The following is a 17,372-nucleotide window of genomic DNA, read 5'->3' on the forward strand; positions in this document are numbered from 1 at the left end:
ACAGTCAATCTCACTCCACGTAAAGTTGCCTTATTACCTTCTCCAAGGTTTGCAGATCCTTCCCACAATCAATCCAGACTGCACCCACAACAGCCTCAAAATCGGTTGCTAAACCATGTGTAGACGGGGACTGATGAGACTGCCGACGAACCATATCTTTCAAGTGTGTTTGAATTGCTCGGTTCGCCATTGCTTCATTGCTCGCTGCATGTTGCAGTAACGAGTTTCCATCATCTAGTGGATTTTAGCAGCAATTCTTAATCGTCCAAGAAAGAGGTACGTACAGCAGCTCCCCCCGGTCTGATACCATGAATCTATCAGCATGAGCGCCACGACTTTATCCCCCAAGAGAGCCAAGCGCTTATTTTGCGTCTGATGCAGCGCCTCGTTTAGTAGGTTTCGGTCTTTGAATGTGTAGTCAATAATGCGCTCGAGACCGTCACAATCCATGTCTCATTAGATCGATAATAATATTTGGCAGGTCCTTCAACTTCTATAGAGATTTGGGCTACTTACATATGCCGACTTCGCGATACTGAACGTTCCTCAAGAAGCTCCAATTACCTCACATACATTGCGGTGACTGCTCAGACACAAAAGGTTATGGACTTTCCTGACATATGAGTAACCCGAAAACGGAAAACATACTGTTGGTTGCTTCATGCAATCGAGATGTGTCAGATAAGCTGGCTTTCCAATGAAGCCATCAAATGAAGCGATCAATCCGAAACTGTTATGTGTAAGAGAATGGTCTCAAGTTTACCCCATGGGATAGCTTACAAATCAGTTCAGGAGAAGGTCTATATAGACGCGGCTTTGGAACATGATGTACTTAGAGGAGGAGACACAGAACTGAATGAATACCCATTGAAATTGATTCTATTGCTTCGTACGTACGTACATGCACCTTAGTGCACCCACACATACCCTAATTGTACCACTATACTTGTCGCGTCGCCTCCCCCCACCCTAGACCGGGTGGTGGTCGGCCCGGACTCAAGGGCCACCCGGACTCAAGGGCCAAAAATTTCAAAATCTCAACTTGGCATTTACAAACATCAAAACCAGAGCCAAAATGACCCCTAAATTATATAAAGAAGAGGAGGAATTGATTGCAAAGGCCCTCAGTGCATGTCAACACGAAAAAAGCCAAATTTTAGCAAATTATCGCGTGAATATGGGGTGTCTCGCAAAAAACTGTCCCGTCGGTGGCATGGCTTACCCTCTCACTCAACACGCCCACCTACGAGGCGCCTACTATCTCTAGATCAAGAAAAGGCACTTATTCTATGGATTGAGTATCTAGATAATATAGGTGCGCCTCCTACGAATTAGCAAATTGAAGAAAGTGCGAATTATTTGCTCGGCAAAGATTTCAGTGGTCTAGGAGAGGCCCCTTGTGCCGGAAAAAATTGGATACACGATTTTATCAAACGCCTGCCAAAACAATATGTACGAATCGTTCAAAAACCTTAAGAAAAGGAACGTACTGTTACAGAGCATTATGGTGAGGTTGAGTGCTGGTTTATTGACCTCGAGCTCGCTATACAACAATACAAAATTCGCCCTCAAAATCTGTGGAACTTCGACGAGACCGGATTCATTGTTGGACAAGGAAAAGATGAAGCGGTGGTAACAGCATATCCAAAAACATCAAAAAGGGTATCTAGCCTGTCCTCTCGAGAATCAATTACTGTCATTGAGGGTATAAATGCCGAAGGAAAGATTATACCACCTTTATTGATTCCAAAAGGCAAGGTCCATTTGGAGGAATGGTACCGGCATATAAAAGATGATGACTGGCTAGTTGCACCTGCTTTGAATGGATTTATCACAGATAAGATCGCATTCAAATGGCTTCAACACTTTGACCACTTCTCTAGGCCTGGGGCCTTCCCGGATTGGCGGTTACTTCTTATGGATAATCATACAACTCATCTTACTATACAGTTCGTGCAATATTGTGAAATTTAGCACATTCGCCCATTCCAATTTCCACCTCATTCTACGCATTTTTTACAACCACTCAATGGAGTGCTATTTCAGCAATATAAATATATTCATGGACGGGTTGTGAACAAGATTGCACGCTTAGGTGGCTTCGATTTTAATAAAAACGACTTTTTTGAAGAATTACGTGATATCCAGATAAAGACATTTACCACACGAACGATTCGGCATGGCTGGAGAGAGCGAGGAATTTGGCCTCTTAATCCTCGGCTTATACTTGATATGATGCTTCAGCCAGAGGAAGCATTTGAAGCACTTGTTGCTGAAGGGGATGCACTAAAAATATATAGCGAGGCGGATGACACTATTCCCAGCTCACCAACTACAAAATCAATATCTCCACCATCAACGGCCGTAAAACTACGTCGCTATGTCAATAAGATTGAAAAATCGATTGACAGTATAAAGGATATTCTTGACGAAGTAAGCCCAGGCCTTTCACGCCGTATAAAAGTAGTTAATCAAGGCAGTCTCACCTTGGCCAAATTAGGCGATCTACACCGTGAGAGCTTTGCCAAGGTTCGTGATATAGCAACGCGCAAGAATCAAAAAACTACAAAGCGCCAAGTCAAAGCGAGTGGTGCACTCTATGTAAAAGATGCGAATCGCCTCATAAAACGCCATCATGATGGGGATTTGTTGAAAATCTATAAGAGCCATGTCGTTGGCGTGCCGCAGCCAATGGAAGAAGTGGCTTCAACAGAGCCTCAAAACAGCGGGTTTTTCTTTGATACTCAGGGAGATAGGTGAACAATACTTATATTTAACACCTGTCTAGTTTTTATATGCAATTTATATGGCGTTGGTGGACTGTAAAACATTTTACATGAGACTTCATATTTTTTGGCCCTTGAGTCCGGGTGGCCCTTGAGTCCGGGCCGACCACCACCCGGTCTAGGGTGGGGGGAGGCGACGCGACAAGTAAAGATATCTTTGAGTATTAAGCTTAACTGAGTTTGTGCTAGTGCACAGCAAGTTCCGATAATTTTATATTACCACGTGACAATTTTAATCATGATTAAATCATTAATCATTAGTCATTTATCATAATCATCAATGATTATGATTAGAGCTATTTTAAAAACTTGAAAATCATAATCAAGAATGATTTTGATTATGATTATGATTAAATCATAATCATTGGCGTGCCCTACACTGAGCCTATTGTTGTTGTACGCTCATTGTTGTGCCTATTTCCATCAAAAACTAGATCCTTCATCTTATCTCCAAAGTTAGCATTGTCTTCGACTTCACTTGACTGTACATGGATATCTATCTTGTTTAGCAACATTGTCAGTTCTTCAACAGACACGTGAAGGAGATCATCCTTGATATCTTGGATATCTCCACTGAAAACTTCGTCCTCGTTAAAAATAACGTCCCTTGCTCGCACGATCACATTCCAAAACAAAGTTGGTCATGCAATGCTAATAACATCCGTAATCCTTCCTGGACCGAACAGAGAGATTGATAGTATAGTAGCTTGGGGTTCGGTCGCCTGACCAAACATTGTGCCTTTTTGCGAATTAGGATAGCGGTTGGAAGCACTTGTTACCAGTCTCGACTTTCCATAGATACATTGCGATACTTGAAGTGAAATGAACCCGGGGCTTGTTTTTCCCGTCTTCATTCCCCCAACGATAGGTTTCGCTCAACGAAATGGAATGAATGCACAACTTCTTATACAGAACCGTTTGGCTGAGGTGCAGGCATCAAGTCAACCTGGATAGATACATTCCGACAGCATGGATAGGCCCGATAGCCACCACACTGGATTCCTGTAATCTCCTGTTCCCAGTGTATTTCTCCACGTGGACATTCAAATCCATGCGGCCAAGGATCAGAGACTGCCAGCGGGAATGGATCAAGGCTAGACTTTGAAAGATCTGGAAGCATTCCCGACAATGCGCTCATCGCCAGGAAAGGAGGCATTAACTGGCCGCAGATCCGGCAGGCCCGACCTGGAGATCCTTCTCTATGGGAATATCATATACGGTAATCATTGCAACGCGTAATCCCACTATGACAATGGAAGAATGGGACACGGCAGTCACGGCAGAGTCCACTTCTATCAATCCGGGTCGCGGACCGCGGCCGTCCAGGTGATAAAAATCGACAGGCATCGCAGCGGACGATCTGGGGATTACGATGGGAAAATATTTGGTGACAATGTGGGCAGAATCGCAGCCGGCGTCCCTGAGTAGATGTCGTGGTGCTACGGAGACCCCGCGAGACAGAACCTAGCAGCATAGTCAGGATAGAATTATGGAATTATGAAAGTATGTATACGAACCGAGGACCGCAGTGGTGCAAGCTAGTCCCACAGGATAGATATATTGCCTGCGTGGCGCGCGACGGCCACGCGAAGCCACAAAGCCACCGCGACGATGAGGCGAGCCAGGACTCCGTAGATAGAAGCCAGACGGACCTGCGTGGCTACTGCACATGCGACGCAACCGTAAATTGTGTTAAAAACTCAAATTCGGACGTCTACGAAACTAGTATATAAATATAGACTAGTATATAGATAGATAGATAGAATGATAATCAATAAGTGACTTGATCATTGAGTCGATAAGCGCGAGCATCGCGGTGGCCGAAGCTGGGAGGGTGCTATACACCACGTACGGTGTAATTAACAGTGGGCATGATGACTCGATACTGTACAAGACGTTTTACAGTGACCTCGTTGCAGATCTGCAGGTCCAGAGACGGGGGTCTAGACCCGATACGAAGTGGATGACGGACCATACAGCGAGACTAAGGGGAATGAATACAAAATGTAAATGGAAGCTAGACGCACTTCTTGATCTTAAAGCTAGTCGTCATACAAGAAACGAACCTCTGTAAATATCTCTTTCCCCAATATCTAATACCGCAGAAAGCCTAATAGCGGCTCTTCGTTCAAGGGAAGCTCCAACGGTGTTTTTGCTACGGCTAAATCAAATGGTTGAAATGTTACATCCGTTGATACACCACGTCCAGGCTTGTGAGCAAACTGATCGTCCAAAAATTTCAGCCATGCTGGTGCTGAAGCAGTTATAGTCGCGGAATGATCGAGTCCAGGATACCGGAGCAAGTGGACTTCGTTCCCTGTCGCAACAGCGTCGTGATACGCCTCCACAGTGATTTCAGGGAGGACTGAGGTGTCATTCCAGCCGTGTATAACTAGAAGTGGTCGGGAAGCTGAATCACCCTGTGCTGGAGCATTGATCGATTGGAATTGCTTCAATGTCTCATCTGCTGCGGGATTTGCGTCAGGCGCAATGAGTTCCTCCCGTGTCAAGTCGAATGACATGCCCATAAACGCTAAGGTACAGGACTGTGCGAGAGCAGTGAGGCTAATCCTCCGCCTCATGGCTTCACCGAGCCATGGAGCCGTGTAGTTGGGAAATGCTTGCATGACTCCGTATGCAAGAGGACCCATCTCGGCAGCGACAACAAACTGATGAAAATCTGGTCGAGGAAAAATCGAATCGAAGACAACTTTTGCGGTGTCATAGAGCTTCACTCCCGGAGATACTGCAACAGTCCCAAGATATCCTGAGCTGGCGTTTTGCACAAGTGGATGCTCAGATAGCTTCCACACGGCGGCAGCTCCTTGGGAGTGGCCAATGCTCATCCACTCATTGGTAAAAACTCCAGGAAAGGCTTTGTGAGCAGCCTGTACCGAATAATACAAGTCATTTGCATGGGCGGCATAGCTGCAATATTTATGTGACGTGAAGTTATTCCCAAGGCCTGCATAATCAGTTCCCACAATAGCGTACCCGCGGAAAATCAGTGGGGACCAACTATCATAGTCGAACAAATTGGGAGAAGATGACGGCGCACAGCCACGGTAGACACCAATAGTACCGTGAGCGTACGCGACAAGAGGGATCTTTCGATCGTGGGCAGGCTTTTCAAATGGGAATGCGATAAATCCAGTTGAGGGTACGGGACTTCCATCTAGGTCCTGAGAAGTATACTGGAATCGAAAAGTAGCCATTCCAGCAGGGACATCTAGCTGAGAGCTGTTGATCGCCGCCAGTTTCAGCAAATCGCCTGGAGTCGACGTAGAGAAATTATCTGCCGTGTTGTAAAAGTCAAAGTCGAATGCGGTTCCGAGCGTCTCAAGGTCGCCTGCGTTTGTGAGAGTCAGGACTTCTTGGCATGTCTCATTGCACCCGCATGATAAAGCGACTTCTTTTCTTATGTTGAAGTTTGATGCTTGGCCTATGCTTGTCTGAGCCTGGGCTGTCGAAGTCAGGAACAGAATGGCGAGCCCGTTAGAGATGAACATTTTGAGACTAAGACTGAGATCGAGTTCAACGAAGATGTTCGGAAGATGCGCTTTGAAGGCTATCTAGGAGGAGGAAGAGAGCATGCCTTTATACCCTGGAGACGGCGACATAAGAGGCCCTGTGGATTGACCGGGCGGTGCAAAGCTGGATAGCACATGAGATTTTGCTCTTTGATGATGTATGATAAATAAATCTGGGGAAGGGCAAAGGGTCGCCTGAGTATTTCCATTCCTGGCTAGCCCCAGATAATGGATCGGTATCCCCCTTGACCGGCAAAATCTTGTCGCTATGCCGACACGGATATGAACCAGTCCGAGGATAGTTGCCAGACCAGTCATGCATCCCGGTTCACAAGAACTAATGTAGCGCTAGGACTATTGGAGCCATTGTTTTGAGGCTGTAATAAGTCTTGTACTATGTAAAGCTGAGACCCTTGTCGCGTCTGTAGCCCCTTTTCTGAGTACTCAAACATCGCTCAAATGTTACTGTAAATGGTTTAGCGTAATTCTGGTGACTGCTTCTGCCAAGGCATCCCAGATCCTCCCTCTACCACTCAATGAGCGCATTCGGTTCCCAAGTCCACTCTCTCACCGCTCCGATAGCTGGAACGTTCTTGTCGAGAGAGGGTAGTGGTCCGAACACTGCAGGCTGGTGTCACTTTCATGGCTGACAGAAGTCAATGGATGACAGTAGGTCAGTACTAGCGCCGCTCAAGAATCAGGCTTGCCTGGGAATAATGCCGCCCTATGCGTTGCGGGAGGTTAGCGCCCCGATCTTGAAAGGCTTTATATCCAAGCATCTTGTCCTGCTTGATTGGGTCCATTTCTTTCCCTGCCCTTCTCTTCATTGCGTCGGAGCACATTGTTCTTGTGTACAAAGTTTTTCTCCATTTTTTGTCCAACATGCGCACTCAAGTTGAACTGCAAGCCATCCAGCAGAACTGCCATGCCCTGATACCGGGGCTGACGACCGCCTATGGTTATACACCTTCCCAGGCTGCCGGTATCGCCTTTGTCACTCTTTTCGGTTTATCCATGTGTTTGCACACCACCCAGATGGCATGGAAGAGGAACTGGTGGTGCCTCGTCTTCGTCCTCGGCTGCCTGAGTGCGATATTTCCCATCCCCTCCTTCACCCTCCTCCTCGGTAGCTATACAGGTATAGGTGCTAACAATCGCCCTGGCGATTTGCTCAGCCGAGGTCATTGGTTGGGCAGCAAGGTTGTGGTCATCCGAATGTCCGTATAACTCGACTGCATTTCTGATGCAGATCTCTACTCTGATCATTGGTACGTCGATCCTGGCTCCTCTGCGGTCCGCTCACTTCCGCTGATGCTTGGCACCACCCATCTAGCGCCGACCTTCTTCACCGCTGGCATCTACATCATCCTGGGACGATTCATCAACCTCCTCGGACGGCAATCATCGGTGATGAGACCGAGTCTCTACCTCTGGATCTTCTGCACCTGCGACGTGCTCTCGTTGGTCGTGCAGGCCATCGGGGGCGGCATGGCGTCGGCGGAAGCCGACAAGGTCGACGGCAACACGGCCAACGGCACGCACATCATGGTGGCCGGCATCATCTTCCAGCTGGTCTCGATCACGGTCTTCCTGCTGTGCGCTGCCGACTTCTTCTGCCGTGTCTTCCGCCACAAGGACCTCCGCGTCGCCCTGGCGTCGCTCGCCCCGCTCTTCAGCGCCATGGTGTTCTCTGTTTTCTGCATCTACATCCGGAGCATCTACCGGACCATTGAGCTGCTGCAGGGCTGGTCCGGGTACTTGATCACCACCGAGAGGTTCTTCATCGCCCTGGACGGCGCCATGATGGTCCCGGCCGTCGTCATCTTCAACATCATCCATCCCGGCTGGTTCCTTCCGAGGCCCTCGATGAGCAGGGATTCCGGTGACGTGGAACCGTACACGACGTGAGGGAGGCGGGGCCTGGCATGTGTCAGATAATCCGGCTTTCAAACGAGGCAGAGAGATCGACTGTTCAATCTTACAGGTCTAAAAGGCATCATGTATCAACACGATATTGAGCATTACAAATCAATTTTACAGCCTATGTCTAGAAAGTTCGATTTGCACAAAGTGTCGACTTTTGGTGATATCACTTCTAAGGAATCTTGTATATAAAAATAGGTTCAAGACTCCTAGATAGCGACTGAGAGAGGAGTGCCGAACAATAGACCTAGTTCCTTATACGTATATAAGTATCGTTTAACGTACTACACGGGTCATTCGGCCACCTGTGACGGTCAGTAATGAGGTTATTCGCAAAGTTCGGTTTACGTAGTCACATGCTAGGGTTACGTAGGGGGGTTCGTGATTCTGTCACGTGATCACGACACAAATACATCTTGTTTGCAGATAGCCTCACATTCCTAGCTTTTTCTTTCTTTCTCCATGTTTGGTATTCTTGTACTTAGCTTCCAATATGACTATTGAATGAGCCCTAACACCACCTGCAAGTCCCATACAAAATGGCCTTCTTCAACACCTTGATTTCTCAACAGATTTATATATAAACCAAATCTAAAAGTTGAATATGTCTTATAATATAGGTATAATAATATATATCTAGATTTAGGAACTCTAAAAATATTAAGATCCCCTCTGTCATGAAATTTACATTAATAACTAGGGTAGACATCGCCAAAGCCCACGAAGCCCACAACCTAACCCAACCCAACCCGCAAATGGGTTGGGCCTTGGGCCCGGTTCTTGAGCCCATGAACCCACGGTGGGCCCCCAATGGGCCACAAACAGTGCAAACAGAGTAGGGAAACGTGGCTGCATATTTTATGCATATTGTTGCAAACTCGGTAATCTATCCAGGCCTTACCGGATTGGGAACAAAGTATTGGCAAGGATCGTGGATCTTGTTGCAAGCCTCATATTGTAGGCGCGCGATGCCTCTTGTTAGATAATATGAGGTGTCGAATCGACTTCGAGTCGGCCCCTAGTTGGCTAGTTGGTCAGCCAATTAAGGAAAGACACGTTTTATAGCGAGGGGCTTGGATTCTTCGATATAGAGGAGAATTCCCCATGTTAGAAATAGACAGAGGAGGAATAAAATCAAGAGATACGCTGATATAGAATTGGCGAGTAAAAGGAAGTGTTACCGTGTTATTACACCGTTCCACATCTCCAACACATATTTTGGCTCGTATTTTTGCGTATTTATTTTACAATGTTCGTCATATATGAGCATCAATGAATAAGAAATTATTTTTCTTCATGATATATATACTGATTATCTTCCTGCCGAGGGCGCTTCCTCGACCTAACTGATTGACGCACTTGAGTGGCTTTCTCTTCTATAACTGGGAGAGAAACATCTACGACTGGATGAGGAGAAGCTTCATCCTCAAAATCATCTCCATCTTCCTCTCTTCTTTCTTCTTTCTTCTTTAGTGCGTTGCTCTTCATTATTACTAATTGGTTCTAATTCAAACTTAGCAGGTATCTCCTCCTTCTCTTTTACACTTTCAATTTCATCCTGAGATAGGAAATCTGAGATGAAGAAATGCTGCTTTTAATCTATTTCAAATCTTGACGCATAGAGGAATAACATTAACTCTTGAATAGTCACCATATGGAGTTTGCCACAGCAATAGTGACAAATATCCTGAGCAATATTGAATAGTCGTTTAATACTAGTACTAGTTGCAGGAACTAAAAGTGCATCTCTCGTGAGAGCAGCAATTGCTGGAAATTGTTGCTAGTAAACTCTTCAAAAATCAAGAGGTAAAGAATCAACAATATCTACTATTCGTGAGTATATTATTAACTATAGTGGCTCATAACTCACATACCAGAGTCAAGATATTCAGTAAATTCATCCTTAGGCTTAGCTGGCTGATGCTTGCCTTTCTTAAGCAGAAGTCTAAGGCGCGAGCCAGTCTTATGAGATGGTTGGGAGATTGATGGGGCTTATTAAGTAGTAAATCACTCTACATAAGGTATTAAGGATTCCTTGAAGCTTTTTCTGTATCTTGCACGTAACTCATTATCCCAGTCCTTAGTCTGGAAGAACTTAAACTTATTATCTGGAGCAAGCATTGTGCTAACCGCATAGAGATCTCTAGGGATAGCATCTGTCATAGAGTAATAATAGTTAAGCTTTTTCCAATTAGCCTTAAGCACCTGAAGCATGTTTTTCTTCCAGGGAACACTCTTTTTTTTTAGCTATATAATTAAACTTTCTAGATGCTCAAAGAGAAGGTTGTAAATCTTAAAAACATGATGAGTAGTCATATCCTTGATCTTAAAGAGCTCAGTGGTAAATTCATAGAAAGGGGGTGTGATCCAAATAAGGTAGTTAACCTGGCGCCATTCTTTATTATTAAGCAGAAGATTGGGTCGTTCCCACTCAGTACAAAAAGGTATGAAGATAGCCTGAAGTCTCTTTGTCCTCCAAAGCATTAAGAATGTAGAGTTCCATCGCGTCTTTACATCCCGGATTGGTAGAATCTTTGTTGCTGTTATCTACAGGGCGTAGAAGGTATCTCGACGTTGAGGGCTTGCATTAACAAAGACTGCAAGGCTACGGATCTATTATATATATTAATAATATATAACAAAAGAGTCAATGCCTCACCTTGCTCAAAGTAGTAGTAATATCTGGCTTCTTTGAATTCACCTGGGCCGATTGAGATCGTTTGTCTACCTGTTTGTACGCGCACAACATCCTGTCGGAATTTGGCACCACTGCAAGAAGCTGCGGGGAGTTTCTGTTATACGTGTTTCATGATTTCGGGATAGCTCACAAAATCCTTTGTGAGCTCATATTCATACTTCACTTGTTGTTTGTACATGTCTCAATTGCCGGATTGAGTCCTTACTCAATCCCCAACGTAGGTTCCTACGCGGGCATAAATATGGCCTGCGTTCCCCATGAGATAGTTGGAGTTATCAGTTATCAATTAGGAATCATGTTACTATATTGATCGAACTCACCCTTAGGCTTGTTGGACTAGCCTTGCACCAATCCCTGCTTCGTGTTCTGGGACCGTGCTAAACCAACAGAAACAATCCTAGTTATAAGGAACTTCCTTTTTAAGTATGTGTGAGTTGTTGACAGGAGGTATCACGTTGTCCACCTAAGTGGTGTGACTTCCAGCTGTCACGGATATCATATATACTGCTATAGTGGGCTTTTGTGAGCTTCACCCACTTAAGAAGGAAAATATAACCAATTAGATAGCACTAATAGTTCTAGTGAAACTTATTTAGCAGTAATCTTCTACGTCTTAAATAATGTTAGACCTACAAAGCCTTAGTAATTCAAATTTCTAAATGCAATCTACTCTCTAAGTCCTGATTTCCTACTTTACTCCTCTTTGCCACATGAGTCGTGACTATGTCTCGGAGTCAACGCTCAGAGGATCCATCTTCATCTATCTATGATAGTGATTTTGAGAATCTCACTTACTTTATACCTGAGAACGCGCAGTTAGATACACTGGATCTTTCAACTAGCCAGCAGATATTAGATTCTTTTGATTTGGAGTTTATCCGACCACCACAACCTCTTACAGTTCCTTCTTCCCTTACCCTTGTTGGTCCCAGCAGGAAGAAACCCTTCGTTTATTATGATTGAGAAATGTATACTGAGTGGGTGAATTGGTAGCTTGAAACTGGGTATTGTGAAGGCTCAATCAAATGTTATTTGGAAGCTAATACGAGAAATCTAAGCATAGGGAGGAAAAGGAAAGAGTGTAAACATGAAGCTATCCCTGGTCCCAGATATCAGTGGCGCGCTCACGTGCCCCTTCTCGCCCTATAACGGGCACACTAATCGTGGAAGGATGATGAATATCATTGGTCCCTATCTAGGTCTCCGGGGACCAGTAACTAACTAAGTGGTGTCACGTGACAGAATGCCGCCCCAGAAAAACGGTGGCCTCACCGTGGTGAAAAGATATAAGGTAATATAGGAAGCATCGCCTGGCTATCTAGGAACATAATCAAGTTGGAGTGAAGTGAGTGAATGGCGGTAGGAGATGACTGGGATGCGACGTGTATGAATACTGGGTTAAGGAGATATTGCTGTTATCCTAATTAGGGGTGGAATCTGGGTTCTTGGTCTTGAGTACCAGATTCCCCGTTCGTTTCTGGTGGTGTTGTCTTTTTCTCAAATTGTGCGACAAGTTCAGGGGATTATATAGAAATAATTGCTGTAGGTTGCCAACTAGTGTTCCTGACATCTTTGTACTTGATAAGATAGAACCAGATTTTGCGTTTCGAACCGGATTGAATAGGCATTACTTTTTTATCTAGTATTTCCTTAACTTTGAATGGCAGTCGGATTTGGTGAACATCCTGTAGGATTGTCGTTATAATGGATCTTTCCCATTCATCTTTTGGTGCTTGTTCAAGGTGGATGACAGAAATAATAGGATGGATGTGTAGGCCCAGTGGCAGGTCTATCTTGTATGCAAGATTGCCAACTCTTCTTTTGATGGGAAAGGGCCCCATCTTCATGGGAGATAGGCAGCTTGCGCCTTCCATCTTGTAACTATTGTGTCCTTATTTCCTTATAAGGTGGATATATGCTTTCTCCTTTAGTTCCACTAGTTTATGCTTTTAATAAAAGTAGAAGGCTATTTAGCTCTGTGTGTATTGTATTGTGTCTACCGCTTCGGAACAGATATGTTCCCTCTCTTTGATGAATTTGTTGGCGGAGTCATATCGGTATTCTTCTTGTAGAATGAATTCTAACCTAGCTTCAACTCCATAAAGTAATTCGAATGGAGTTTTCCTAGTTGTTTTGTTCTTAGATATCATCAAGAAATGCTCTACATCTGGCAATAATTTCTCCCATATAGTTTTATCTGGTAATTAGTATAGCATGCATCTAAGTGTTATCTCTATAATAGCGTTAAATCATTCCGTCTGTCCATCTACAGCTGGGTGGTAGGCGGCTATGATACCTAGACGCACTGATGCCCTGCGGAATAGGTATGACTAGAAATCTGAGGTAAATTTGGCATCTCTATCTGATATAATCACCTATGGTAAACCCTAGGATAGATAGATGCATTTAAAGTATGCCTTAGCCTATTCTACTGCTGTGTATTTAGTGGAGCCTGTGATTAGCTTAATAGCTTTTATGAACTTTTCAACTGTAACCATGAGTGTGTTGTGATCGCTCTTAGACTTTGGCAGACCTATTATAAAATCCATTATAATCACTGCGAACAGTTAAGATAGTATGATGATTGGATTGAGCTGGCCATATTGTTGGTATCTATCTTCCTTAGATGCTTTACAGACTGGGCAGGCTAGGATATATGACTCCACCAGCGTCTTTAGCTAGGGAACATAAATGGTTTTCTGAAGCCTATCCTATATCTTTTGAATACTAGGGTGTCCCTTATAATCATGAGTGGCCATGAGAATGAGCTTGTGGGCTTTAGCTAGAATACATAGTCTCTCTATGTTTTCCCATATCATATATAGTAGCCTAGTTGCAGTGTCAAGTTTGAATCTATTCTTAATTGGGTTTTCTGGTTCTGCTTGTTTCTTCATCTGGTTGGCTATATCGCGTAAATTTTTGTAGATTTGCCCCAAGTGTCTATCATCTAGTAATGTGGAGGTCAGAATTTTTTGTAATTGTGAATCTATTGATATAACATTAACTATAAAGGTAGTAGGAATAGTATCTTTATGTTATTCTTAGCTTTCCTAGTTGGTCTTGTTTCGTTTCTGTTGGAGTTAAGATAACGCGTCGGTATTATGATGGACTTATCCTGGACGATGAACCACCTTTATATTGCTAAACTGTGTAAGGTATAAGGCCCATTTAGTGAGTCTCTAGTCTTTTTGATGTGAGTTTGTAGATTGCATGAGATCTTGTATTACGGCATGGTCTGTGTATAGCGTGAACTTATTTTTGTCTAGGTATTGTCGCAGTTTTATAATTACCCATATTGCAGTAGCAACCTCTAATTCTGTTAGCTAGTAGTTTTATTTGGCTAGTGATAGTTTCTTTAAAAGGAATAGAACTGGATATTCCTTACTGTTCTTGTCGACCTGGTGCAAAGCAGCTTCAAAGCTAAACTCCTTTGAGCCATCTGTGTACAGCAGAAAGGGTTTCGTAAGGTCTGGAAGGAATCGGACTGGGGCTTTAGCTAATATGTCTTTGAGAGTGTCCCATGCTTCTTTGCAGTCATCATTAAACTCTGTCATATTTTATTTTGCTGCAAAGTTCTACCTCTTACAGCCTTTGTATAGTGCTCCTTTCAGTAGCCTTGTCTTCAACTTTTCTAAGGGGTCCGCAATGTATAAGTACCTATAGCTCTATCAAAGCATTGGGTCACCATATATCAAGACTAGGACTAGCAACAGATGAAGAGAAAATTGCCACTATTAAGGTGCTGGACTATCCCAACACACTTTCAGAATTAGAAACAGGACTTGGGTTATTAAATTACTACCGAAAATACTGCCTTGGGCGAAGTGGCATTTGGAGATCTGTAGTGTCAGTCCAGACTGTCGTAGTAAGATAAGGACTTCATCCAAGTGGTTGAGATGTTCATTAGGTGATCTAGAAAAAACTATTATGTCGTCTATGTACACTATAACTATTTTCTATAGGTATGGTCTGAGTATATTCTCCATCCGTTACTGAAAAAATGAAGGTATTGTAGCTAAGCCCATGGTGGATACCTTTAGTCTTTTAAGTCTGTGATGTGGTGTAACAAATGTAGTTTTTTAATAATCTTTCTTATCTATGGGTTGTTGAAAGAACCCTTTCCTAATATTTATTGATGAGAATATGCAGGAGCTATCAACCGCCTTGAAGATGTCGTCCTGTTGTGGGAGTAGGTAAGAATTGAGTAGTAACTTTACATTGACCTTCCTCATGTCTACTATGAATCGTGGTTTGCTATTTTGCGAGACAATGAATCTGAATGAAGCTATTGGTGATATTTTACTTTCTAGGACTGGTTCAATTTGTCCTTCCTTCTGTAGAGCATCTAAAATCTTATTGGAAGCGGCCCTATCCCTGTGGCTTATCTGATATGGGCTAGTTTTTAAACCGTCAAGGTTGTTGTCCTTGAATGGAATTGGCATCCTAGAACCTCTTAGGAGTCCTAACTCTGATTAGAAGAGTTGGCCGTGTTGTTTTAACAGTTGTATAACCTTTTCCTTGATTTCTGGGCCAAATTTGTTGGATATGTTAGCTAGTTCAACATTTGTTGGATCATCCTAAAAATCTGTTTAGAATAGAATTGGGTTATCGGAAGCTTTCATCAATTCAGTCTTATCATCTGTTAACATTGACATGACATAGTAGGACTGTGGAGGGATTTCTTGTAGCCATCTGACCAGCTTTTTGTTAGCTATCTTGATATCTGTTTTCCCTAGATTCGCAATAGGTATGACTGTGGTGTTAGTTGTTAGTAGCGCCCATGAAGCTGATGCATAGGTTTTGATTGCTAGGTTGATCTTTGGTTCAGGTTGGAAAAGGTATCCTCTCTTAGTATATGATAATTTGTAGTGGCCTTATCTTCTAATTATCACTGGGACGCCTTTCTGTATTCCAGAAGGAATATCAGTTGTGGCCGTGGCTTATATAGCAACTTTTTTCATCTTTTTTCCTCTATTGCACTGGATCTGTACATTCCCTTTCTAGCTATGTATTTATAGCAAATCATTCTTAAGGTCTATAGTCACACTCTCCTTCTTCAATATATTCAGTCTAATCAATAAGTCACAGCTTAGGTTCTCCACCATATGAACTTTCGCTGGAATACTAATTGAGTGACCTGCTGTTGTTTGAAGGTCTAGGGTTAGGTTAATGTATGCAGATGTTTTGATGCTGCTAGTAATGCCGCCGATTGGCGTGTTCATTATTGGAATTTTCTCTTCTTTTGGCTAGTAATGATATAGCGTTTATTTCAATATCATAGAAATGGAAGATGCTGTGTCTCCATAGAATTCTAAGTCATATCTAGATAATATAGCTGTAATAGCTATAACGTGTGAATAGTTCTAGTACTGTTGTCTAGGTTGTCCTTCTATTTTCTTTGTTTTCTTTTCTGATAATTTATAATGGGTTACTGATGTGATATGTAATATTCTAGCTTGATAGCAAGTCGCTGGGGCAGAGCCGGATACCGACCCATCACTTAGTTTTTTAATGAATTAGAGGAGCTTAAATCATACTCCATTTCCCTATGCTTTCGCAGATCGCGTAATGCATTTTTATTGGATTTAGAAAGAGAGTCCTCGGTATCTCCAGCATGGACCAGATATGCTTTCACTGTTGATCGTCGAGTTGGGTAATTGAAGTCCCAATAAGGACCTCCGCAGTGTCGGCAGTCACATAGTTATTCGCGTTTACTAGCAATTCCTTTCTTAGTGTCCTTTTTAGTTTCCTTGTTCTTCTGATGTTCAGGTTTATCGTCCTTGTACTTGGATTTAGGATATGCTCTGGGTGAGATATATATAGGAGTGAATTGGTTCAGTTGGTTCCAAGCAAGTCTAGCTGGGACTTCCCGTAGAAACAGTTGTCTAGTGAACTCGTCAAGGGACCGGTCCTCTAGTCTTATTATATTTATGATGACTGGGTCAAGATTTTCTCAGACTCTGGTGACAATTTCGTCCTCCTCCTTGATGTTGGCTTCCTGGAGGAGCATAACCTTCCTTTCTACATACTCTCTTAGTGGCAGGTCTTTCTCCTTTGCGAAACAGAATTTGAGCTTATCAGCCTCTCGTCGCGCTTCAAATGAGCTCTTCTTGAAGCGCTGTTCTAATTGAAAGATGCACTCTGTAAGGGATTCCTGCATTGTATCTGTGATTCTGTCAGAAAGATGCGTATACCAATCACGTGCATCGCCCCGTAAGCACAAAGGTATAACATCAAAAACTAGTTCCTTTCCATATGATCTAGAAAGCTGCCTAATTTGTTTGATGAAGGAGACCATCAAATTTTTCTTACAGTTAAAAAGCATAACATCCTCTAGTTTCAGTGATTTACATGGGCGTCAATTGGTAGGTAAGGAATTCCAGTGTCGTCTATTATTACATTGATCTTGGTGATGGTGTTGTCTATGATAAATGT

The 17,372-nt window shown here is 43.3% G+C and overlaps 8 protein-coding genes across 8 annotated transcripts, besides 5 other annotated features; 2 read left to right on the plus strand and 6 right to left on the minus strand.

Moving 5' to 3' along the window:
• Positions 1-10: 10 nt before the first annotated feature.
• On the minus strand, positions 11-450 carry TSTA_001340 (dsRNA-specific ribonuclease III, putative; the record flags this gene model as incomplete). The annotated part of the gene is made up of 2 exons (XM_002487672.1): positions 11-234; positions 285-450. 2 exons carry the CDS (start codon positions 448-450, stop codon positions 11-13), a joined length of 390 nt encoding a protein of 129 aa, XP_002487717.1.
• Positions 451-1,075: 625 nt separating this feature from the next.
• TSTA_001350 (uncharacterized protein) lies at positions 1,076-2,760 on the plus strand (the record flags this gene model as incomplete). Its single annotated transcript, XM_002487673.1, has 3 exons — positions 1,076-1,127; positions 1,499-1,907; positions 2,301-2,760. The coding sequence occupies 3 exons, from the start codon at positions 1,076-1,078 to the stop codon at positions 2,758-2,760; spliced, it is 921 nt and encodes a 306-aa protein (XP_002487718.1).
• Positions 1,156-2,592: a mobile genetic element.
• Positions 2,761-4,879: 2,119 nt separating the features above from the next.
• Positions 4,880-6,295, minus strand: TSTA_001360 (uncharacterized protein; the record flags this gene model as incomplete). Its single annotated transcript, XM_002487674.1, has 2 exons — positions 4,880-5,714; positions 5,781-6,295. The coding sequence occupies 2 exons, from the start codon at positions 6,293-6,295 to the stop codon at positions 4,880-4,882; spliced, it is 1,350 nt and encodes a 449-aa protein (XP_002487719.1).
• Positions 6,296-7,198: 903 nt separating this feature from the next.
• Positions 7,199-9,078, plus strand: TSTA_001370 (uncharacterized protein; the record flags this gene model as incomplete). The annotated part of the gene is made up of 3 exons (XM_002487675.1): positions 7,199-7,403; positions 7,566-8,220; positions 8,940-9,078. The coding sequence occupies 3 exons, from the start codon at positions 7,199-7,201 to the stop codon at positions 9,076-9,078; spliced, it is 999 nt and encodes a 332-aa protein (XP_002487720.1).
• Positions 9,079-9,523: 445 nt separating this feature from the next.
• Positions 9,524-10,779, minus strand: TSTA_001380 (uncharacterized protein; the record flags this gene model as incomplete). The annotated part of the gene is made up of 5 exons (XM_002487676.1): positions 9,524-9,742; positions 9,891-10,006; positions 10,114-10,184; positions 10,305-10,395; positions 10,501-10,779. Coding segments are annotated over 5 exons (776 nt in total), but the record flags the coding sequence as incomplete, so codon positions are not given.
• Positions 10,094-10,852: a mobile genetic element.
• A 1-nt stretch (position 10,853) lies between these two features.
• Positions 10,854-10,878: a sequence feature (AT_rich).
• Positions 10,879-12,158: 1,280 nt separating this feature from the next.
• On the minus strand, positions 12,159-12,811 carry TSTA_001390 (uncharacterized protein; the record flags this gene model as incomplete). The annotated part of the gene is made up of 2 exons (XM_002487677.1): positions 12,159-12,247; positions 12,493-12,811. 2 exons carry the CDS (start codon positions 12,809-12,811, stop codon positions 12,159-12,161), a joined length of 408 nt encoding a protein of 135 aa, XP_002487722.1.
• Positions 12,812-12,991: 180 nt separating this feature from the next.
• Positions 12,992-15,502: a mobile genetic element.
• Positions 13,649-14,491, minus strand: TSTA_001400 (uncharacterized protein; the record flags this gene model as incomplete). The annotated part of the gene is made up of 4 exons (XM_002487678.1): positions 13,649-13,839; positions 14,085-14,121; positions 14,165-14,247; positions 14,323-14,491. 4 exons carry the CDS (start codon positions 14,489-14,491, stop codon positions 13,649-13,651), a joined length of 480 nt encoding a protein of 159 aa, XP_002487723.1.
• Positions 14,527-14,769: a mobile genetic element.
• Positions 15,093-15,379, minus strand: TSTA_001410 (uncharacterized protein; the record flags this gene model as incomplete). The annotated part of the gene is made up of 2 exons (XM_002487679.1): positions 15,093-15,115; positions 15,241-15,379. 2 exons carry the CDS (start codon positions 15,377-15,379, stop codon positions 15,093-15,095), a joined length of 162 nt encoding a protein of 53 aa, XP_002487724.1.
• Positions 15,503-17,372: the final 1,870 nt, after the last annotated feature.

This window comes from Talaromyces stipitatus, genomic scaffold (assembly GCF_000003125.1).
Source record: "Talaromyces stipitatus ATCC 10500 scf_1105507295517 genomic scaffold, whole genome shotgun sequence".
In the NCBI taxonomy this organism is placed as follows: Eukaryota; Fungi; Ascomycota; class Eurotiomycetes; order Eurotiales; family Trichocomaceae; genus Talaromyces; species Talaromyces stipitatus.